At 37.9% G+C, this 24,389-nt stretch overlaps 1 protein-coding gene across 2 annotated transcripts in view; it reads right to left on the bottom strand.

The window, feature by feature from the left end:
* Positions 1–24,141, bottom strand: part of PDE7B (phosphodiesterase 7B) — a 172,110-nt gene extending 147,969 nt beyond the window's left edge. The window contains exons 1-2 of one of the 2 annotated variants that reach the window (XM_017737200.1): positions 23,985–24,141; positions 23,713–23,827 (exon numbers count right to left, since the gene is read on the bottom strand). In XM_017737200.1, coding sequence (XP_017592689.1) covers positions 23,713–23,733 — 21 coding nt within the window. In that variant the 5' untranslated portion in view covers positions 23,734–23,827; positions 23,985–24,141. The remainder of the gene's footprint in view (positions 1–23,712; positions 23,828–23,984) is intronic. The other variant, XM_008635956.2, reaches the window with a different exon arrangement.
* Between the last annotated feature and the right edge of the window lie 248 nt (positions 24,142–24,389).

Genomic DNA, 24,389 nt, shown 5'->3' with positions numbered 1-24,389 from the left:
GTAACAGAGAAACTGGTCATAATGAAAGACATTTAGAGCTTCTGTAAATTCAGTTTAGGAAATGGGACTGAGTTTTCATTATTTCTAGGAGAAGCTCATCTGCCAATGTAACCAGTGCCAGTACAGTTCCAAATATGAGTGTAAAACCTCTGTATGCTGCAAGAAGTTGACATTTCAGCTTCTTGTTTACTTGCTATCATCTTTTCTGCATCAATGACAGATCATTTCTAAATGATGGAGATAGAAAATTACATTGAACAAATAGGCTCTTCAAAACCTTCATGCTACTCTGTTTCCCACCATATCATTTAAGTCCTAAAGTAAGGATTGTACCATACTGTAATTCTGTTTTGAACTGATTGAGTGGCATGTAGGACATTATTTCCTCTTAGTTACAGATTGACTGTTCTGAAATAGTGCATTAGGATCGCAGTGGATAAATGGAGAAGAGGAGGGCAATGAAATAATTTGTTGTTGTTGTTGTTGTTGTTACTACTCTTTTTTGATGTGGTGCTTAGGGACATGGTTTAGTGGTGGACTTGGAAGTGCTGGGTAAATATCTGGGCTCAGTCCTAAAGGTCTTTACCAACCTGAATGGTTCTTTGATGTTGCGAATAGCTCCAAGCTTTTAGCCAAAATATGTTGAGTACCTATTAATGGCACAGGCAGCTGAGGCCACCATGAAGGGCAGTACAGGTGCTCTGTTGTTGAGCAGACACACTCCTGCATGGTTCATGGCAACCAACTCCAGCATGGCTAAGGATGGGCTGTCAGGAAAGAATCACCCTCGGCTGCAGCATGTTACATCCTGAGATATCAGGAAACAAAAAAAATTCTGCAATGCCTCTTCCAATTAAATTTGCCTTCCAATTAACAATGTGGTAATATATAACAAAGATCCTTTTCAGAGTAATTTTTTTCCAGCTCTCTGCTTGATTTTCAGTAGAAAAGATGTCTTTGTCAAACAAACGCATGTGTTCCCAGGTTATTCCACCTTGTTCTGTGTTATTTCTTTACCTTGTGTAAAAGTGCAAGAACTTTTCTTGTTTCTACAGAGCTATGTCTAGCTCATTACTAAGTCTCTTTATGTCACTTAGAGATGTGCAGTACCTGACTTTCTGTTCCTATGTCTGAGTTCCACGTCTCTTCACTCTGTTACAAACAATGAAGTTGACATTTCCTTCAACTGAGAAGAGCAAAGTACCTTTAATGTATATTTAAGGGTGCCAGTCACACTGATTGACACAGTGGGCTGTCAGAAGCATTAACTTACAGGTTAAAAGGTGTACATTTATTCTGTCTGTTTAATCTCCAGTGGGACAAGTACCACAGAATATGAATCATTTATGCCTGTCAGGAACTTGCAAATCAATAGTAACCTTCTGTGATCCGCTACTTTGAGCTGGGTGAGTTCATAAAGCCGTACTCAGTCTAAATCCACAATGGACACTGTTTAGAGGCTCCCTCCCCCTGCCATACAGCATTAATAAAACCAAGAAGGAGACGTTTTCCTTGGCATCTGAAGAAACATTGCTTGCCACTCTTTCTAAAGGGTTTCTTTACTACTTCAGAAATATCATATTGGAAGAACTTTTGGAACTTCCAACTAGCACTGAAAATATTTTAATAACATATTATTATCAGAGCTCTTCAACAAGTATTGCAGACTGCAGGTACTTTGTCCCCTTGCTACAAAATTTTTTTAAAGAAAAAAAAGCTGTCAGATTTGAGAAAGAAAATCAATTTCTTTATTTGAAATAAAAGCACAGTAGCCTGTGAGATGTGATTCTGCACTTGACTTGTAAGTACACTACAGCACTGAGTATAAGAGCTAGAAAGGGTGAAAAGTCCAACCATCCTCTAGAGTCATTAGGTGCTTAGGCTGTAGCAATGGATGAAGCAATTAAATAAAAGTGAATTAGACTGGAGCCCTTCTTGGAAAAATACTTGGCTAATGACTTTGATGAGAAAATGTCCACATACATTTTCAAAGTGTTTCCAGATTACACAGTAAAATACTAACAGAAAATCCTATTCCCTTGAGAAATTTCTAGACGAGTTCTTCACAGAAAAAAGACAGCAAACAAGACCCCATTGTTGTGACTTCCAAGTTCAGAACAGAGCTTGGGTGCCAGTATTTTCAGATTCTGCTTCTCTTTTTTTTCTTTTTTATTTTTGGTACAATTTTTAAAAGATAACATACAAACAAGCACCCAATTCTGATTATCCAGTCTTTTTCCTAATTAATGCATACAGCTAAGCAACATAGGAAGAATATAATCTTATGAAAAGAATCAAGAGGATGCAAGATTTCGGTAAAACTCTACCTGGATTTGCTGGAATGGTTCTTTTTGCAGGATCCCCTCTTCCATTTGCAGCATGCATGATCAAAGTATGGGAGCTGTATTATCTTTAGCCCTCTAAATTAAACAGCAAACACTTTCTCTCAGTAAGATCTTAGATTCTAATTTATTCCCACACATTAAAGGGAAAAAAATAAGTATTGTGTGCAAACACTATGTGTGTATGTATGTGTGGGAGGTATTTTGCAATGTAGATGCAGCTGTTGCTTTGTGAGCTGCAGCTAGTAAAACTAGAATTATGAGCTGAAGGTGTCCACTTTCAGGTTCCCCTTGTGGTATTATGAGGCCCCCATACATTTTTGATCCTGCTATCAACAAATATCTTCGAAGCTTTCTGAAAATTACTTTTGGCTTTGTCTGAAGGTCATTACCATGCAAGATGAGGAGTTATTCTGTTGGCTGCAGTGGAAACCTGGATTCTGCTACCTTGCTGTATTGCATCCATAATAGATAGAAACACATTTCTTAAGTTTGGGCTTTTTTTCCTTTAAAAATGCAGGAACCTGTCCTTCCTCTGTTTAAAAAAATTAAGACTGTACAAAGTATTTAAAAGGAAAGAACCCCAGCTGTCAATTTACTTAGCTAAAACAAAAATTAAAATCCTCACACTCTCTCATGAGTCTGTATTTGAGAAAAAATCAAACTTCACAATCTCCTGAGTTTCTACCACTAAACCTCTGCCTGGTTTATCAGGTAAGTGACAGTGCTGAGGATTAAGCATTATTTGGTCCCTGCTGCTCCCACAGAGTTCCTGGGTTACACCTCCTAATTTAGGACAGATTGTTACTTTGCTTCATAAAGATGCAAATATGTTCCAACAGGGATTTCAAGATGAGAAACTTATTAGCTTTACAAATGGCTCAAATATATTTTTTAAAGTGGGTTATGAATTTCTATTTGTTACTTTCTCAGGGCCCAAGTAAGAACTCAATGAGAATTGTGTTTTAACATATAAATATCAAAATAATACAAGTAATTAGGAAATATAAGTTCCAGGCATTAAAAACTGGGAAAATCAGACCAGAGTATGCTAAGATTTGGGGAACAGGATTATTTGTCATCTGTGAAGATTATGCCTCTTGAGCTTTAGAAGGATTCAGCTTTGATTCCTATTTTACAAATTAATTTATACTACTGATTAGCTGAACTCTTTACCCTTGAACATAATCTGTCTCAGGAAGCAAAAAGCCAGGTTAGGCAGGTAAAAATTGGCTATTTACACAGATACTAAATGGAAGAGGAAATGGGAGAACAACAATTTCACCAAAAAACCCAGGAAGACAAAGGAATTTTCCCTGCCTAGCAAACAAAATATGAAGGTAAAAATACTGAACAATAAATTTGTATTATAAAATATGGGAGAATGCTTCTATACAGTGCAAAAAGAGGATAATTTATTAAATTTATTACTATTAAAGGCACCAAGGAGATGGAGGCATGGGCATCTAACATATACTGATTACCCTGTAGAAGTATTTGTTACACAGAAAGAGAACCCACAGTACTTGCTCATAGGGTAACAGACACAATACAAGGGTACCAGACCTGTAGATCTTAAGTAGCTAGTAAACTATAAACCCTATATAAAACATCCACATTCTCAAAGAACTCTTAAGCACACAGAAACAAAAGTACAAGAGGCTGAAATAATTTATTTTGACAAAATGTGAGAGCATGAGCCCCTTCCAGACAAAGTTCTTGTTCCTATTTAAGGCTGATCATATCTTAGTTGGTGACAAGATATCCTGAGTTGGAAGGGACCCATGAGGATCATCAAAGTCCAGCTCCAAGAAGTAGAACTGTACAATTACAAGGCATATAAATGCAAACCTTCAGACACTGTCAAGCACTCATGACATTGCAACAGAGATCCTTTCTCTTGCCCTTCTGCAAGACTTATTTCCAAGAGTGATATTGAAACATAAGTGATGGAGGAATGTACAACAAAGCTGGTAAGATCTTATGGGCCCAAACAGTAGGTAAAGGGCTCGTTTGTTTTTGCATGGGCACTTCTTCTCACATGGAAATATAAAAATGTGACGTGGTCACCATCACGGTTAATGCAGTCACATGTGGCAAATGGAACGGGTGTGCCTAGCGTAAAATGCTATTACTAGGTTGTGCAAATATGATAAAGGACAATATTTATATGGCATTTACAAATTACAGCTGTTAGGAAGAAGCAATATAAACACTGAACAGGTACTTTTTCCCTACCAGGAACCTATGAGAAATGCTCAGACAAGAGAACTGATTAAAAGTTTACTGCAGTCAAAGAGAGACTTCCCTTGTGTTTTACTGGGCTTTGGATCTGCTCTTAAATCACAAATAGCTTTGCAGATGAGAAGAACGCTATACTAAAGAAACAAGATAATAAATAATGAACTAAAAATTATTACCTTGAAAACTACAAAATGCATTTACTTCTTATGGAATGATTTCTGCAGCATTTTCAGTCTATTTTGCAGCATTACTGTGTCCTTCTTCTGTTGTACTATATGTTTATCACATGCAGATTTCTCCATGTCAGTAATGAACCAGGAACCAAATAAGAATTTACAAATGTAGTATAACTAAAAATTCTTCAATATGACAAACACAGCTGTGCAAGGACCACAAATATGATATGTAGGACTTAAAAGCTTTTTACAGCTCTAGTATTAAAAGTCTGGCTCATTAAGAATTAGTAAGCCTATTACTATTATTGTCAAATATAACATCAAATATTCACTGACTTCACTTCTCCCAACCTAATATAACTCCAGGCCTACTGCTACTGTGTTATTACAACCAGTATTTGCAGTAGCAAAAGGAAGAAAAGCAAATTCTGTCATATACACATATGAAGAGCCTTGATCAACAAATGAATTTAGAAGATTATGAGTTTGTCAAACAAACTCTTCACAAAACTAACATCCAACTAATATGTTGACTAATTCAGAAAACCCTATTTACATAGAACCTTGTACAAAAAACATGACCTTTTGATTTATTAATTATTCTGTAACTAGAATATGCAGTCACACTTGGAAGTTTCAAATATTCTGTTGCTAAAAACTCACTGTAAAAACTTGGATAGGAAATGTAAGCAAGTTGTCTAACTTTTTAATAAAATCTCAATTGATGCTGATAATTACATCATCAGGTTTCAACGTATGAGGTTGGAATGTATGCCCATGTGAAATTAAAATTTCAGCAAACTATACATACAGACAATGTACAAATGGAAACACATTCACTACCACTATATTGATGCAATTTTGGTTGCTACGCAGGAAAGAAACATGTTTACACATTCCAATTGGCTGCGTCCTCTAACAGTGTTACAAACAAAAGATACTCCTGAAATTCAACACCAAAACCGAGATAATTACTGCCAGGAGGCGGTCAAGAATTGGCAAGTGCAATTTTTCCCTATCTTGCACGAAGTTTAAGAAGTAAGCTAAGCAGTCAGTCCATCTCCTAGGCATGTGATTTCTTTCAGATGTTTCAGGTAGGCATGTTTCTAGTGTATTGCTGCCAAAATGAGTAAGCCACAACACCAAAGTGTTGGAATGCCACCTTCTGAAAAATTCCACAGGCCTATTTGTTCTGCATTCAGATTCTCGACTTCTTGGTAAGATGTTTCTTGGCTGTTGGTAAGATGTTTCTTGTTGGTAAGAAGTTTCTTGGCTGACTAGTTACACTGAAGTTAAAGAGGTTCCTTACAATGGGAATAAGCACAGTGTAGCAATCAGCTTTAGAAAGAGATTGTCTTAAAAGAGAAATAATTTTTACTTGAGAAAAAATCCAGCTCAGTTACACTGAGATGATAGATACAGAGCTCCACATTAATGGAGTGAAAAATAATTTTGTTGAAAGATTCTTTGCCATTTCTTGATCAAGATGAACCACATGGATGATTGTATTAATCAAACAAGGCAGACTGGGACATGTCAGGAGATTTTAATAAGTTCTGCAGAGTTTTGGTTCCTACTGTTGTGCTAGTTCCTCATGGTTATTTTGATATTCTGGCTCTGCTGTAGTTCACAGGAGATTTATTACAGAGCTCATTACATTCATTTGATACACTTTAATTAAAATATTAATTAAAGATAACTGTAACAAGGGACCTGGGATATGTTGTGTGAGATCAGATTCACAAAATGACATGCTGCTTCTCATCTTCAAGTGCAGACTCTTAAGCAGGGCTGCCACACAGAAGCAGGCTTTCTACTTTATCTCTAGATGATAGGGGCAACGTACTGGGTTTTTCAAGGTTGTTCTTAAACTGAGAACCATTTGGGCTTTGTGCCTTACTTGTAGTAAATTTCCCTTTGTATTGACTGAGAGCCCTAGGAATTTTCAGGGATGTAAATATCTGAATTATAAATTATGATTCATTAATAGTTATAAAAACCTTTGCGGTAGTAGGCTTTTAGAGCAGAGAACGTGCAGCTGATGCTTTTACATAACCCTGTCCCTCTAATACAAGCTATTAATCAGTGGGTTCAGAAACATTTTCTCTTCTGAATAAATCTAGCAAACACAGGCAGCAGACATGCTCAAAAAAATTAGAAGTTGTAAAGGTAAATTATGTGAAATTACAATGTGGCTTCCCTGCGGATTTCAGAGTCTTTGGAAGAGATACCAGTACCAACGCCTGGGCATGTACACACACATACATACACATAAACAAAATCAGCCCTTCAAATTACCTGTAGTAGCAATTATTTGGAACATCATAAGAAATGGGACTCTTATTCATCTTCTGAAAGCATAAATACTGACTGAAAGCATGTTATATTTGAAACATTTACTATTGTGTTCGTTTTGAACTCTGTGTATTAATGGATGTGCCAGAAAAATATCAAAGTATAGATGACCTAGAATGCCCACTAGCAAAAGGGTACCTTATTGAGTGAGAATTAATGGATAAAATGTACTAAAAGAGAATTTGACCTGATTAATAAAAGCAGGAATAGACATAATCCAGAATACTCTCAAAATATTCTAAAAGATAACGGAAACATAAATTATCTTCATTGTTTTGATAAAGAAGCGAAGGTATTAATTTCTACACTTACTTGAAATCATTGTTAGCTTGGACCTCCCTGCTACAGAAAACTTGTTAATAGAGGGATGTTCCTTCTGTCCTCTTCCTAAATGATACTACTGGCATTTACATTTCCAGCTGGTGCCTGCTGGCAGTCCTACCACAGCTGTGAGGCTTGGCACTCTACCGGCCTTATTTATGTGTGTCATGCTTGGAGTCACCAAATGGTTGGGGTTGGAAGGGACTTCCAGAGATCACGTGGTCCATAGCCTGTCTCTCTCTAACACACTCCATCAGCTATCTATACATAGTGAAAAATCTTTTCCAAGCCTTCTCTTCTCCAGGGTGAACAGTCCTAGCTCTCTCATCCTCTCCATGCATGACAGATCCTCCAAGTCCTTATTCATCTTTGTGGTGCTTCACTGAACTCCAGTAATTCCATGTCTTTCTTACACTGGGGAGCCCAGAACTGGATGCAGTGCTCCAGATGTGGCTTCACAGCATGGACTGTTAATAAGCCGTGAACCTCTAATGATCTCAGTAGAAGTTGTCATTAAGGACATTGAATTAAGAAGGCCTACAAAGTCTTTATTAGATGGGATCAAGACTGATTCAAAGGTAGGCTAACAATTTAACTTAGCAAGCATGCATCAAAACCAATTAACTTCTAGAGAAAGTATAGTTTGAATTCCCCAAAAAGTATAAAAGTGCTTTTGCTCTAAAGTAAGTATAAAGGATAACATCTACATCACTAAAAAACTTTTATATCTGAAAAAGTTCCATACTTCATTACCTCACTTTAACATACAAAAATTTAGATACCAGCTTATGCAATAATTAAGCAATGCAAATATTCAATCTTATTTTTGTATGCTGACATTGTTTCTTCTCTTTCACTTGCTACACTTGACTTTTGCTTCCAATTAAATGACGGAAGCAGTGTCTTTGTCTCTGTTTCACATTGATTACACAGCAGCTAGAACAATAGAGATGGCAGAGGGAAACAGGGATAGCTGCAATGTAATCAAATACATAGGGGGCAAAAACATGGGAAAAAGTGAAAACAAATATTCCCTTCTTTTCATTCAGGTCTGTTTTTAGCTTTGCATTTTAAAGGAAAGCTAGACTTTGGTATGATACCGTGAAATAATTTAGAGATCTTTGACAAAATTTGGTGTTAAAAAAGAGAAACTTGCTTTGTCACAATAGAAAAATTCACTGGTCTACAAAAGCATTGATCTGTTATTTTATAAGGAGTAGAGTCAGTTGTTTGTACTCTGTTCTTGAAAATCAGCATTTTAGACTTCCTACGTGTTGTACTAGAAAAAGATGTTATGGATCAGTGACTTTTTTCTTGTAGTATTGAACCTTTGCCTAGTGCTGTTTGTTTTTACAAGAGTTATTATCAGTTCATTCAGGTAAAAATTCCCATCTGCATTCTAGATTATCTTCTGCTGTAAGTAACAAATCCATTTATAAAGATTTAATAAGGAGATCTCTAAGTAGGACTGGAAGGCTAGCCTAGTTACTCATAATATTGACTTGAATACATATACATTTTAAATTACAGTCTTTTTTTATTGTTATAAGTCTTCGTACTGATAGCTTCATATAATTTTTAGAAACCTTGTATTTTAGGGAAGAAAATCCTTTCAAAGTATTATCATGAAATGAAAGGAACATGTAATTTTTTCCTTATTTAAAACAAAGAAAATTAAGATTGTGGCCTGTGATTTTCTACATGTAAGTATTAAGGATCAGTATCGAAGAACCAAATATGAGTCAAAGCCTACTGAGTTTGTACTAAGATGAATCACCAAGTACAATCTGAGTTGATAGCACACTTCATTTTTCCTGTATTCACTCCTGCCATTTAATTTATTAATTCCTTTCTCCATCCTCATTTTAGTTGAGTGTTAATCTCTGAGATTACTCAGCATACAATGTTCTTCAACTGACCACTCTAACTCACTAGTACAGGACCTGTCACATCAGAAAAAACCCTAAAAATCTCTCAACAGCACCAGGTAGACACTGCTGATAAAGAGCAGTGACATATCCTGGCACATCAGACCTCAACCACCCATGTGATGGGCAGAGCAGTTCCCAGGAACAGCCAGGCAGGGCAAACAAAGATCACCAATGGCACCATTTGGTGAGCCTGGTGACTTGCTACCCACACTGAGAGGCACAGCCTGGCAGACCATGCATCAAGAAATGGTCTGAAGGCAGGCAAATCTGGCAGCACACTTGAGTCACAAGCATGACTACAGCTTTCAGGAGCCCGTAGAAGACATAGCTAATGGGTCCGTAGACTAAACTTCCATCAGGCAGAAGTACACCTAGAACTTCACTATGAAATTAAATTGTGGAAACTGATCTGCAATTTCTTTTTAGCAATACTTATTCTGTGCACTTGTTGCTTCTTGATATTTCTGATTGTTAAGAACAACAAGTTCTGCTGCACAAAGAAAGCTGCTGCTTGTCTGCCTTCAGAACATAACAATGAGAGTGATTTCTAGGCTGCAATCAGTCTGTTAAAATATTAAAACAGCAAAGACCAGGAAAAGTCTGAGAATGCCACTCTCCAAATCTTATTAAGCAACTGTTTTTTTCCTAGAAGTAAACTATTTCCTAGCATTTATATTATTCTACGTCAAACTGCATCTTTTATCAAGACTTCCTACATTGTGGGGTGATATTACAAGAAAAATGCACAAGTAATATTCCAACGTGGCTGGTATGAGTGGAGGTAAAAGGAAAGGGAAAATAAAGAATTAGACAGACCACAATGCCTGGAGGCCTCGCACATTGTTTGTTGTCAGACACTAATAGTCTAGTTTGATGTTTCTGAGAGTGATGTAAAACACGTGGTAACCTTTGCCCATTCCTTACTCTGGAATTCCCATGTACCAAATGCCACCGAGGCAGAGCAGCTTCCCCGGGATGGCTGCCAGCACTCTGAGCACACAGCTTGCTGAAAATAAACCTGGTGCCAAGAAGATGCGAAGGGCAATCACTTAAAGGGAAAGATGCCATCAGAAGACTAAGCACAAAAAGACTACAGCAACAGAAAGAGAGGAATATATGTCTTTAAAGTGAGAACCAAGTGACAATTTCAGAACAACTACTACAGTTCCTAGGACTTATTTAATTCGTTACAGTAACTTCAGGTGTAGGCAAGTTTGTTTTAAATTTGTACTGATTTCTTCAGAATGATTAAGAATCTGGAATCTAGACAAAGCATAGCCTGATTTGTTGATGTGCTCGTCACAAGGAGATGAGATAATGCTGCCAAATTCATTTATTTATGCACAATTACTTGTTTGGAGATATGGCAAAGGCTTTGTAATCCCAGAAACTTATATTTGGCTCTTCAAAGTAAAATGCAATAGAGATTAGTTGCCAGAATATTAACATTTACTTAAGAATTTACTTAAAACATACAAACCAGCAAGGCCTGGTTGATAAAACAGGAGAGCAGGATTTTTGTTATTATTAGACTCAGATTTAACCTGAATACTAAAACTGGAAACAATACTAATTTCTTTATGTAACGTAGCCCTTTTCCATACATGGAAGATTACCACAAAGCCAAACAGACTTCTTGCATGTGTAAGAGGAGAATTTGGTTATGTCTACTAAGTTTTCTGTACTATGCAGTTTTTCAGGATAGCTTGACAGGTTAAACGCCCAGTCACAGACCTTATCTTTCATCTTACGAGTTTGTGTTAGATCCTAATTTCTTTTTCATATCTGATTTAATAACTCACAAACAATTAATAACTGAAATCTTTCATACTGATAATAAAATTTAGAAGGCTATAGAAATACTTCAAATCCATAGGTATATTCTGCCAGTTTTCCAAAGCAACCATTGCCTGATTATCATACAGGCTTTCTAAAATGTTTTAGTAATTGAGAAATCAGTTGCTGGTACTGTGCAGTGGTATTATTAAGACCTACAGGAACACTGGCACTTGCTCAGTACTTAAATTCTCCTAGATGCCTAGCTATTCACATAATTAAATACATTGTTAAAGATCTAAAACATTCAAAGTATTTAAAATCACAGTTCTCCATATAAATGAATGACCATATTACTGCTCTTGTGAAACACATTATTTGCAGTTAATATCACAATGATTTTTATTTCACATATCAAGAAAAATTGCCATAACAAATTCTCAAAGAATGTGTGAATGGTCCATATAATTGCATGTAATGGGATGTCACAGGGTGAACCTCAGAGGTTAAAAAATACTCTGGAGGAAATAAATACTGATCTTCATTTTTTCTTATTCCTAAAAGTCAAATCTTTGTGTTTCCAACATTCTTCTCACATTTTTTCTATTTTATCCCTCATCCTCAAGGGTAAATACTTTCCAGTACTGCACAAACTAGGACTGTGGTATCTGTTATATTTGATTTGTAGTCTCAATTACCCTCTTTTAAGCATGAGATTATTTCTTTGAAAAATTGGGAGAAATGTTTCTTGCACTTGGAAAGGAAACTGTTGAGGAATAAGATAATCCTCAGTTTCTTAGCAGCTCATTTTGAAATTTCACAGAGGTGTCTCCTATACAATCTTTATCCGGATGCTAGAGACAGCCTTTATGTCACCATAATCATGCAGCCCACCATCGTAAAGAAATCTGTGTAAAGCTGGACACAAGCCCCTGAGAACCCTGATGTTTAACTGATTAAAATCTTTTATGAACAACTTGTGTAAAAATAAGGTGGGGTCAGAAGATCAAGACTTGAAGGAAGCAAGGAGAAACAGTGCTGATATAGACTTAATATCAGCAATTCTGTAGCAGTCAGACATTGACTTAATATCAGCAATTTTAGAGTCAGTATCAGATGGAAAAAGGTGCATTATTACAGATGTTTAAGATAGCAAGATACAGTGCAATTTCCCCCCATCATTCTCTGTACCCACCCTTTCCCATTTCTTCCTCCTCCACCCTTTCACTCCCTATTTGCCCACACCCTGCCCCACAATGGGAAGCAGAGCCAGGGCTTTTGGGTCAGAGACGACAAATTCTCTGTGGGTGATTCTACTCACAGCCTGGGCTGTACCCAGTGATGCTGAGGAAAGCTGCACTCTTAGCAGAGCTGTGGGATCACTCGATTTGGCTCCCTCTGCTGTGGGGGTGCCTATAGGAAACAGAGCTCCAGGGTATGTGAGGTTTCCACCCCGCCTGCTGAAACAAGTCTGTGCTTCGGGATCAGAGGGAGATGGGTACAGTTTGTACTCAGGGTGCATATGGCAGGTGAACTGAACACTTGAATTTTGTTTTTTTTAATAATAAAAATCAAATAGATACATGAATTCATTCTATTCTAAGTTCAAGGACTCCCAATCCCTACTACACAGAACAATTTGCCATAACAAATTATTTATTTTATGAAACGGAAAAATTCCATAGTAGAAAACTCCATCAACATAAACTGCCTAAATAAATGTTTGGTTGTTCTGCAGTCAAATAACTAGATTCACAGACAAAGAATAGAACGCCCAAGTATTATATTTAAACTTTCAATGATTTCTGAGTTGATAAAGTAAATATTTTCTGAGTTAGAAAATCTGGAATGACAAAAGCTTGAATCTCCAACTTTTGAAAGATTTATGCACAGACAGGGAAGCCATTTCCAGAAAGTAGCCTTTAATACATCTGCTTTTCAGCCTGTGGAGAATACAGGAGTGTTACTTAAATGAGTGTTACTTACCTGACTTACATTTTACATACAATATTTTCATACTCTGCTGCTACTGCAACACACTTCGCAACATGGAGCAAGAGCCTTAAATAATCTCTTAGCTCACTAAGCTTAGTTTTTCCTAGGCTAGCATTTCATTTGGTATGAGTCTGAACATGATATCATGTTCCTATTTGGGATACAGAGTCTCCGAGACCATCTCTCTTTCACTCTCTTATCAGTCACAATCAGAAATGCTTCTGACGTCTTGGGATAGATGAGGCTATACCTTCCTCTGAAGCCTGCCCACAGCACAGTGCATTGACTGCTTGTAATCTGCTCACAGATCAGAAGGACAGTGTAGTTGCAATGGTTCACAATCAGAAGAAAAAATATTATTTTTTCTTTGATATCTCAATTTTTTAAAATTAGTTAAATAAAAGATTATCCCTAAATGTAGTAATAAGATAATTTTTTAGAAGTAGCAAGCAGCTGCCGTGTATGTAATATAAAATATGGACAGAAGGGTCACAGTTTTCAAAATAAGCTCCCCAAAACATTTTAAAGACGTGGGTAAGTCTGAAAATTCTGAGCTTGGCCCTTAAAAGAATCTTTATTTAAAGGAAAAGTGTTGGGGTCACCAAGCCAAACTAAAAACTGTTTCTATGCCTCCATTTGTAAAATTAATAATGGCAAAGCCTCTCTTTAAAAACCCCAGCGTTTTCTTTATTCATCAATGTGTTCAGAAACATTCTCTGTCCAAGTGAGGGTTTTCATTAACACATCTTCTTATACCAGACTGTGAGAACAGTGAATGCCACTGCAAGCATGAAGCATGAAAATCACCTCATAATTTCTTATACCATACACGGTAATGTCACAGCTTAGCCTGGCGCTATTTCGTATCTGCCTGGGCTAAGACTGAGGCCATTTCCTTACATTACTGACTTTCCAATGAGCACCAGAACAGATTGCCCAGAGAGACTGTGGATTCTCCCACACTGGAGAAATTCAAGAATTGTCTGGATGCAATCCTGTGCCATGTGCTCTAGGATGACCCTGCTTGAGCCAGGAAGTTGGACCAGATAACCCACTGTGGTCCCTTCCAACCTGACCCATTCCGTGGGCTCCTCTTCCAGCTGTAAAGGACTACAGGAACTGCCAGAGGTTCATGGGCAAGATGTAGAGGAGCATTAATTAGTAAACAACATGTGTGTTCAGCAAGTACTCTGAAAAGCAGTGAGGGCAATTTAAGGGACCAGCTGAAAATTATAGCACCACTGGTGACTTAGTAGAAACATCTGGTGGTGGGCTGACTCTTCATAAAAGCTTTTCTGTTCTCCTTGTCACTGAAATCTACAGGTATCCTATTGCTCAGAACCACCCTATCATGCTCTACACTGCACATTATTTGTTGCCAGTGCAGACAAATATGTAGTATATCAAATGTAAAATGTGTTGAATCTCATCTCCTAAGAACCACAAGAACAACTGTATTGACAGCATTATTCGTATTTGATGTTTTAATGTAAATTAGCTAAACCAATTTTTTCTCTCTGCTGCACTCAAGTGGCACTTCTCTGCTGCACTCAAGTGGCACTTCTCTGCAGAACTCACTGGTATCACAATTCAGATCCCAGTTTGCCACAGAGGCGGACTTACTATTGTGACTTCATAAATTAATTAATATCTTGTATACTTGCAACATGGGCAAGAACTCCCTGGTTCAAAAGCATTAGATTTGCTTGTGTTGAACTTAATAAAGAGTAAAACAGTTTAGGTAATGAAGAAGCTGTTAACATCAGATTGTGGCTAATTTTCTGTCTGCTACTAGGAGAAAGAGCATTATTTCCCATGCCAGAACCTATAAATCAGTGTGGTGAAAACATAATTTTAAGACAAGTGTTCTCAGGAGAAAATAAAGGTAGCAGATTCAAAAAGAAGAAATGCTCTTTTAATATACTATTTCAAAAAATGTCTCCAGAAACTGAGGAGTTAGCTCAGAGGATTCTGAAATTCTCTTAAAATCAGAGCTGAAGAAGTTCAACTGTCGAAGTGTTGTCAACAGTGACAATCACAGGGTGGTTAGAAAGACCTCTCTGATAATTGTTTTCTACGTCTTAAACATCAGGATCTCTTGAGACTTTCTTAGAAATTGGTTTGCTTATTGGCATCATCTGCTTTTCATCAGCTATCATAAAAAGGTGCAATGCCAAGCACGAATTGACATTAAATGCTTTTAGCTTTACTCTTTTGGGAAATGTGAAAGAGTTTTCACCAATAGTTAGAAAATAGCAGAAGTCAGCTCCACCTGGTTCACATGAGTAGTAAACATGATTAAAATTTTAAAAAATTATTATCCAAGTGATGCTCTAAAACTGTGAATACCAATTTAAAAATTCTAAGATAATGAGACCAAGCTGCAGTGGCTTATTAGGTGGTCCACATAACTGTGAGGCTTCCCCCCAAGAAGCTTTCTGATCAGCTGATATATTTAAACATTATAATCCTCCCTTTGTCATATTATTGGATTTGAAACAATGTTTGATATGGTGTTTAAGCAAAAAATAAAAACCCAAGCAGAATCCAACACTCTTTTGCTCCAGCAGAGAAGCCCTAAATGGCTGAATTTGGGGGAGGGATTCCTGTAGTGCATATGAAAACCTCTTTTCAAATGTGTTTCGCAGTAAAAATAATAGTGAACTCTACAAGCAAATCTTCATGCAGAAATAATCTATTCAGCACTATAGGTATCCTATAAATAAAGCATGGATTCGTGATTTTTTCCCCCACTTATTTTGAAAACCACGTCTGTTGGGATGAGAGTGAGAAGAGGATTGCTGAAAGATTTGGAAATTAAAGGTTCTAGTGACCTCCGAGCTTTCAATTCAGGTGCTGTAAAATAAAAACTAAGCAGACGTTTCAAAATGGTCACTGGATAGGAGCCAGAACTTCACAGAATCATCAAAGTTGGAAGAGACAGTGTAGATCATGTAGTCCAACCATCCATCACTCACCTCTGCCCACAAGCAGGCACCCAAATGAAACGACATCTCTGTACCCCTCAGTCCTCACAAGTAAGGTGGACATTCTTCAGCAGCAGTGAGATTTCCCCCCCCCCGCCCCCCTTTAAAATATATCTGAGCTTTCTGTTTAAAAACAACTATTCATTGGTACAAAAGTTGTTCAGAAGGAGATGCTTATTTGAAGAAAACACCCATCAGAAAATTTTCTTGGGTTCAGGACAGAACTCCTGGAGCTGCAGGTGAAGATCTGCCTGAAACCACCTTCATGGGCCCCTTCACCAGTGTAGAAGCTTGAGTTCCATGCTGGGGCTAAAGGTGGGGCTGTGGACTGTGGGTTGTCTCTGCCAGGTTCCATGAAGACAGAGCTCAACCCATAGGAAACACTGCAGTGGTAATCCACCTCAGGAAAGCTGACATAATCTAGGAAGGAACTTGAATCTTTTTCTCCCAGACCTTCTTGAAAGCACTAACAACAGGCTACTTCTGTCTGTCTAAGGCAGAAAGGGAAAACGTTTCCCATGCAACCTCTAACACACAGCAATTTTTCAGATCCAGCCATTTCATTTAGAGACTAAAGTGAATTTTAGCTTTTTTGAAAGCCTGGCCATTTCTATCAGATTTGATGGTGATATATAGGATGAACTTCACTCGATGTTCTTGTGTTGCACTGGTGTTTGCTACCATACTATTACAGAGATTATACTTTCATAGTGGACAGGATTGTTATAGTTTCATGGTTCAAAGAGACAGGATTTTACAATCCTACCACATGAAAAATTTCTTGTGATACAGCACAGGACATGTTGGTTCCTAAGCAAAATTACTATTTTTCTGTTATTCCTCAGCTTTTAAAAATATTACTCACATAGTTGTGTCCTTAAAACAGATCATGGTCTTTACTGAAAATGAGCAACATCAGCCCCTTCTGTATTACAAATATATACAGTTTTGCAGATGCTAGCACATAAGCTAAAAATTAACTGTGGGGTTGTGATTTCAAATAAAATCTGGTAAACATTTCTTCTCTGTGAAAAAGGGAAGGAAAGAAGGGGGGAGGTTAGAGTGTGATGGAAGGAAAAGAATGCAACACAGCTTCTGTGGAACCACAAAAGTTGCCCTGTGGTACCACAGTGCTGAGGAAGTTGTGGAAAACTGGTGTTAAACAGGTATGACACAAGGCTAATGAACCTAAAATTTGATCTAACCATTGAAGAGAAGGAATGTGTTTTAGTCCTGAAAGCTCAGTGTGTCTGATCTTTCACAGGTACAAACTGATGGAGTCCTGTTACACTCAGTGGAATCATGACATTTTACACTCTCACACAGCATTTCAATTTCAGTCTTGTTTTTATCTTTTAGTTGTTCTGCTTTTGAAAGCAGTTCTAGAAAAACAAACCAACTGTGCACCGGAGGAATTTGCTTGGTGAAAACATACATTCCAGTTGTATCTTTCTAGCTGATTCTTACAGTTTGTTCAAGAAAATTATACTTTTTAAATGAATTTTATTTAGTATTGTAAGAGCATTTTCAAGAGTGTTTTTTAGTAAGTGTTCTCCGATCTACTAAAGCAGAAAGCAACTCACTGTCCTCCCAAGCCTTGAACATGCAAAGCTCCTCTCTCCTTCACTGATGTGTGCAAGTTCTTCTTTATTAATCAGGACTAATTATTGTTTTCCTGGCTGTCCTACAGTCTTCTAATGACCATATTGATTAAACTGGAGATACGCTGCCTAATTACATTTATGATGGCCATTCTGATGGTACTTGAACATTGTTATTAATAGATACTTGGATATTATGGCAGTGAGTAAAACAAAAATGACTCTGCATAAGTAATAGAGAGCCAAGTAATATTCCAATATTTGTAACAGAAAGGGCCCTGGAAAATAGCCTGTTTCAACATGGTTTTCAGTTAACACAAAACCAGAAGTGTGCTTTCTCCATGAAGGTGTCATGCGTCTGTTTTCATCTCTCTCTGGGTGTCTAGGTGAGGTCTCCTCCTCCATCCCAGCAGTCTGGTATGCACCAAGCCCTCATTCTGTCTAACCTTCTCAGAGGTTTAAAGCCAAGTGGTAAGCTGAGAAAGAGGAAAACCAAATGTCAGGTGTTGCCCATCTTTAGTGTACTTCAGTGTGCAGCTGCATACATGCTCCTCTACAGAAACACGAAGCAGATTATGTCCTCTGGGGCTATGTAAGCAGAGGCCCCAGCTGTCACTCTATACCTGGATGACCATACATAAAGGGGAAAACAGCTACACCCTTTGGATGACAGCTGAATTCTTGAGAAAGTACTGAGGTGCTTCACGTCAATATGTGTTTGTTTCCAAAGCCCAGCAACCACGTGGGGATCCACATCTCTCTGTCCAAGGGATGAGTCCTTGCACACTTGGTGGTAACTCTGCCACCTTGTATTAGGACAAGCACCAGAGCTTAGCCAGTCTTTATATGCCCTGTAGGAAGTGTGCTAAGCTGGGTAGGGGGAAAGACAAGGATAAGAACATTATTGTACATATCCTTTCTTTCAGAAGTAATAAAGGGCAATAGCCAATGGGAGCAGGACGGATCACACAGTAGATCAATACCATCCTCCAGGAGTCTTCTAGTTAAGTTGGTATTTCTTAATTTCATTTTTACAGGTATATATTTCTCTAAGCCATTCTTGAGTTGCTGCATATCCAGTCAAAACTTGCCTACCTCCCCCTTTATTCTTTGAAAGGTAATGATCATCCTGTTCAAAATATCTTTCCTATATACAGATGGGTTAGTATCATAGACCCTGCTGTGAACAACCACGCAGAAAATTGTATACAAGTCCTGACAGCAGTTGCCCCACAAGTGTGTTTTTATGCCACCATGACAATTAGCTAAACTTAATTTGACAGGAGATTCTGTGGTCTTCTTTTCAAAACCTTACACTGCCAGTATTAGCACACACCATAGTGAGGTATTAGTTGGTGAGTTTTCTCATACCAGAAATTTTTGTGGGTGACTAGTGCAAACCTACCAGCTACAGAAAAAAAAGCCTCTGCAACTGCTTCCTTCTAAATATTTGTTTCTACTTTTTTTAAAATAACCTACTTGAAGAGAAGTAAATCTTGCTTCTTGTGTCTGAGGGCAATTCTTCTTTAGCTAATATGTAAAAAATTTGTCTCTGTGCATGACTGGAAGAATCCCAACTGTTCACGCCCACCTATTAAGAGGAAGAGGTCATCAGCTATGTTTATCCATCCAGAAAACCTGGATATCTTATTTGGCTGGACAGCAAGCTAGCAGAAGAATATCATATGCCACCACAAGACTGTGACTTAAATAAGTAGCTAAACTGAGTTCTTATCCATCCTCACTCACAGCTCCTACTGGGAGGAAGAACAGAATAAACAAACACAACTCAATAGGACCCTTTCACTAGCTTAGTTTCTCTCATTTGACACTGTTTACATAATTAAATGATAGCCCTCTGAGAGACTCTGGACTTTTCAAAGAACAGAAAAAGTGACAAATGTATATCAAAATTACGGCATCAATGGACTGATGAAATCACACTATTCAATGTGTGCAAAAGAAATGCTTGATTCACACAACTGCTGGTTTTTGAGATTTGTCTCTGTCACAAACTTTTCACTTACAGTTCTGTCACTGAAGTCTGGCTTCTGGAAATACACTCTCTTCTATCTGATCTGGCTCTGATTTGTAAATTTTCTACTTTAAAACTGGAGGCTTTAAAACAGATACCTATCACTAGCCCAAACATGAGCACTGTGAACCCTTGCAATATATATTCTGAATCCCACAGTCTGTTACAGGATAACACAAATGACAGGGTTCAGAGCTTCAGATATTGTTTTCTAATGAAATTTTTTTGGAATGTCACTGTAGTAAGAATAATAGTAAAAATTAAATTTAACAGATCTCCACAGTTTCTGGAAGATACAGAAGAATTCTCTTTGCAAAACAACCTTGCAGAAGTTGACTTTGCATTTTCAAATTCTATGAATTAGCTAAATAAATTGTCTTAAATACAACAAATGCATTCTATCCCTCTAGTATTTATACAAAGCTAATACTTCTGATCTGAAAAACTCCTGCTACTGTCAGAAGGCATGTTATTTGGATTCCACTCATTTACTGTGAAACACAAAAGGTTACTAGCAGTCCTCATCTGATGGCATATGTGGTACCTGGCATTGTGACCCCTCTTCTCAGCATTATTTGTCTTTAGGTGCCAAAGTTGATGCACCTTGTGGTGGCCAGAGAAAGAAAAAACATCAGAACTTCTGAACTACTTTTGTACACTTAGGCTGCATCTGTGTCCCAGTGTAGTCAGCGTATAAACTCTAAATAACATCAATTCTACACCCTGAAGCTTGTGACTGAAAAGTGCAAATTTCACACTAGAGGTAAAGCCAATGTTTCTCTGGAAATGTAAGAACTGATGTCCCTGCAAGGGTAAGCCACCTTGCTGGATGAGGAACAAGAAGAGTGAATTTTATAGTTCCAACATCTTCTACCCAATATGGATGTGAGAGGAGGAATACTGAACCATCATTTCATTACAAAAGACTTAATTTTGTTCTGGAAGCTGGTAGGACCCCAGCTGTCCCTTTCACTTTCACCCTGTGACAAGCACATGGAATGCTGTTAGAATTTCAAGCATGAAAGTGGAGTAACAATGTGATGATGAACAATACTGACTAGCTAAGAATTCCTATTTACATGGGATATCTTCCTGGCTGCACCAAATGACTTATTCTTCTGTTAGCCCAGAAACCAGAAGCAATCTCATCAAGAGCTTTTGGACATATATCTACCTTGATTTGAGGAGAGATTAAGTAGTAAATTTTTTTATGATTAAATAGAGAGGTGTCAGGTTTTATTATATTGACAGTAATCACTTGGTCAGTAGCTGGCATTTTTGCTTCATATTGCTTCTATAAAGCAAATTATCAGTACAAGAGCAGTATGCCTCAGAGTACAAGGCAATTATCAGTACAAGGCAGTATGCCTGAGATTGAAAAATTACAAGAAAATCATGTATGTGTCATAGAAAACCAATTTTCAGACTATTTCTCATTAAAATATGCTTTAGGTATTGGTTGAAGAACCATGTGATGAGTGAAAAGGAATTACATATGATCAAAAGTCTCAAATATTCTTCATAGTTGCAATGAAGACACTGGAAAATCAGTCTGCTAACAATGACCTACCTAGAGGTCTGGTAAGGGCAAGCACAGGGTTCCATTTCAGAAGGGAAAAGGACATAAACAGGGAGGAAAGGGAGCTGCTGTTTTAATGATATATTTATATACTATTTTACACAATTAAACATTTTACAATTTACAAAAGTGATCTGCAGTATATTGGATTAGGCTCAGCAGAGTGTGCCTTGCTCTGATGGAATCACTGGAACTTCACTGGTGACAAGTCCTGTCCATCCTATGGAAATAAACTCAGAAGAAACAGCCATTCATGGCCCACGAAACTTCTGCAATACACAGTTTTTTGGAGACAATGTGACTGCAAATGTCAGTAAGTGTTTCATCCACTGCAGAGAGGCCAACCTTGAATTGTATTTTTTCTAGATGCTGAATTGAGGTTGTTCAGAGGAAACATTGCAGACAAACTTTTCATACTAAAGCAGCAAAACTCATTTCCTCAGCTGAAGTCCACTTACCATATTTTCTACTAGTACCACCACTAGTAGTTGCTACGGAACACAGATGCACCAACATGTAGATACAGAGGCCAAAAACAAAGCTTCTCTGAAAACTGTTTATCAAGAAAAGTGAATAATTTGATTCTCAGAAATTATTCTAAACCAGTATCTTACAGATTGTCTTTTGGAAACTTGAATATATTCATATAGTTACAGGGTTTTTCCTTACAGAACAGGTTATCGTCTCTATAGACTGAGACACACTCCTAATTAAATTTACAAATTAACCATCTAAACAACACTATATTAGCCTTTCTAAACTTGAGGCTAGAGAAGTAGTACTTTAGATTTTGAAAACGGCTGGCAGTTCATACAGTAAGAATTTGGGAAGGGCTGAGCAGGGGAGAATGACATGGAGATTACAGACTAACAGTTCATCCAACTAAGCTTGACTTTGGGTTGTTGGATGATATGAGAAAATATCTTCAAGCATCTCCGAAGAGATGGGGCACTAAAGAGCTTATCTGTGACAAACCTCTTTGTTTCAGCAGTCATCAGTGAAGATACAGCAAAGGAAATGGAGGAGCTGCAGTTATGCATTTGCAATACACAAAGTCCTTGTTTTCCCACTAGGCACTGCAGAATAGCAATTGTCCATTCACAGCACATAGCACATCCTCTGCATTTCAGAGCTAATATTTTTGCAGTCCTTAAGCTAGCATGTTTCAGCCTAGTGTAGTTAATTTTTTTAACTCTATGGGATGCACTGTAGGAGCTAGGTGTGCTCATGTTCTTTTCCTTGTTAGAGAAATAGGTTTTTTCAGGTATAATTTTTAAAGTTACACTGAAATATTTTAAAATTGCAGAGGATTTATATCTACAGCAATGTTTCAAACAGAGCTATAAAAAGTCTCACTCCACAAATAGGAAAAATATGAAGACTGCTGGTCATTGAACATACCTGTATCTTAATCCAATTAACAACAGAAATCTCCTGTGTTGGCTGGAGTTATTTTTAAGACCACTCATACACACACACAAGCTCTGACAAGTGGCTCTTCCCCTTATAATTTAGAATCACACTCTTGAAAAAACAATGTTAGTTTTATGGTAGCAGTTGCTTTCATTTACTGCAGCACACACTGCCCACTCTAGTGCTGCAACACTCATTCAAGGCAGATCACTGGCTCATAGATGAATTGAAGCTATACGCCATCAAACAGATGCCAGGCTACATCACTCCAACTCCTGAGCAAATTTCCACTTTCCTCTGTTAAGTAGCAAAAGCTGCGTGGAAACTGGTGTTAATATAAGACGACCAGCTCTCCCCCCTCCCAGTGAGGATCTGTTTCTTAGTCAAAGCTCAAGCTGCTTCTTAATCTTGAACTTCTGAACCCAAACCAAGTACAGCAATCTAAGCATGTAGTAAAAAGAAGCAACAGTACATGTACTCCTAAAAATGAGGCCGATATCCTTTTCTGCTTGACCTGTTTATTTCCAACTCTTCCTCCCTCTGCTCTAACTCTCAGACAAACTCACAGCCCCCTCAGGATAGGAACAAGTTTCTGTTTTCTTGTCCCTTCATCTAAGCCAGCCAAGTCCCAGGTCTCCTGTCCTGCCACAGAGCAATAAGAAAACATACAGAAAAATCAATCACACTTTCCCCAGTAGGGCCAGAAAGGACTACCACAAGAGATTCATTCTGCAATTTTCTGTAACCATCAAATGGTTAAATCAACATAAGTCAAAATTTTCATCTAGTTCGAATTAAGAGAAAAGGGGAGGAAATTCAAAAACCAGTTGCTGTAGTAACAATCACCAGTAAAAATCTTTTCCACTAAATAATAGTATTATCTCCCTCTCCCCCTCACAATTTTAGTTTCCCTTGAAAAAATAATCATGCTGCCTCTTTTAGATTTGCTGTACATACCTCAACCATTAAACAAGACATTTAACCATAGTGGCAGTTCTGTGACCTTTGAATGCCGTGAAATCTCTAAGCAGTGCAGCTTGTTCATGAAGACTTGTACTGCAGAATCCAGTAACTGCATCCAGGATTGGGAATAGAAATAAGTAACGACAGCAAATAAAAATAATAATAATTAAAAAAAAATAAAAATTTAAAGGAAAAAAAAAAAGAAAAAGAAAAAAGAAAAAGAAATAAAACCTCCCCAAGTCCCCCAACCCAGCCAATAAAACCACCTTAAGAAGCAAAAAGGCTCGGGAAGAGAGCGCACTTGGGTGCCGGGGTGAGGGCTGGGGTAGCGCGGAGGCTGCTGCAGTGTGGCTGCCGGTGTCAGCCAGCGCAGGCCGGGCGGGCTGGGAGGTGCTGTCAGTGCCACGGGCGCGGAGCGCAGACCAATCCCAGCCGTGCTGCCAGCGCCGGGGAGAAGCCTTTCTGTTTATGTTTCCTCATTTCGGGAGTGACGTCAAAGGGTTTAGTTTTTCCTCTGCATGTGCTATTAATTTTAAACGACTACTATGGGAGGAATGTGGCAGTGATTTAGGCAGGCTACCCTATGCAAAAAAAAAACCGGAGTCATGATTTATCTGTCCTGGATTCAGCTCAGAAAGATTTTATATCCAGAGGTACCAGAAAGATCCAAA

This window comes from Corvus brachyrhynchos, unplaced genomic scaffold (assembly GCF_000691975.1).
Source record: "Corvus brachyrhynchos isolate BGI_N302 unplaced genomic scaffold, ASM69197v1 scaffold6, whole genome shotgun sequence".
In the NCBI taxonomy this organism is placed as follows: Eukaryota; Metazoa; Chordata; class Aves; order Passeriformes; family Corvidae; genus Corvus; species Corvus brachyrhynchos.
The sequence above is the reverse complement of the archived record's forward strand: the minus strand, read 5'-3'. Positions and strand labels throughout refer to the sequence as shown.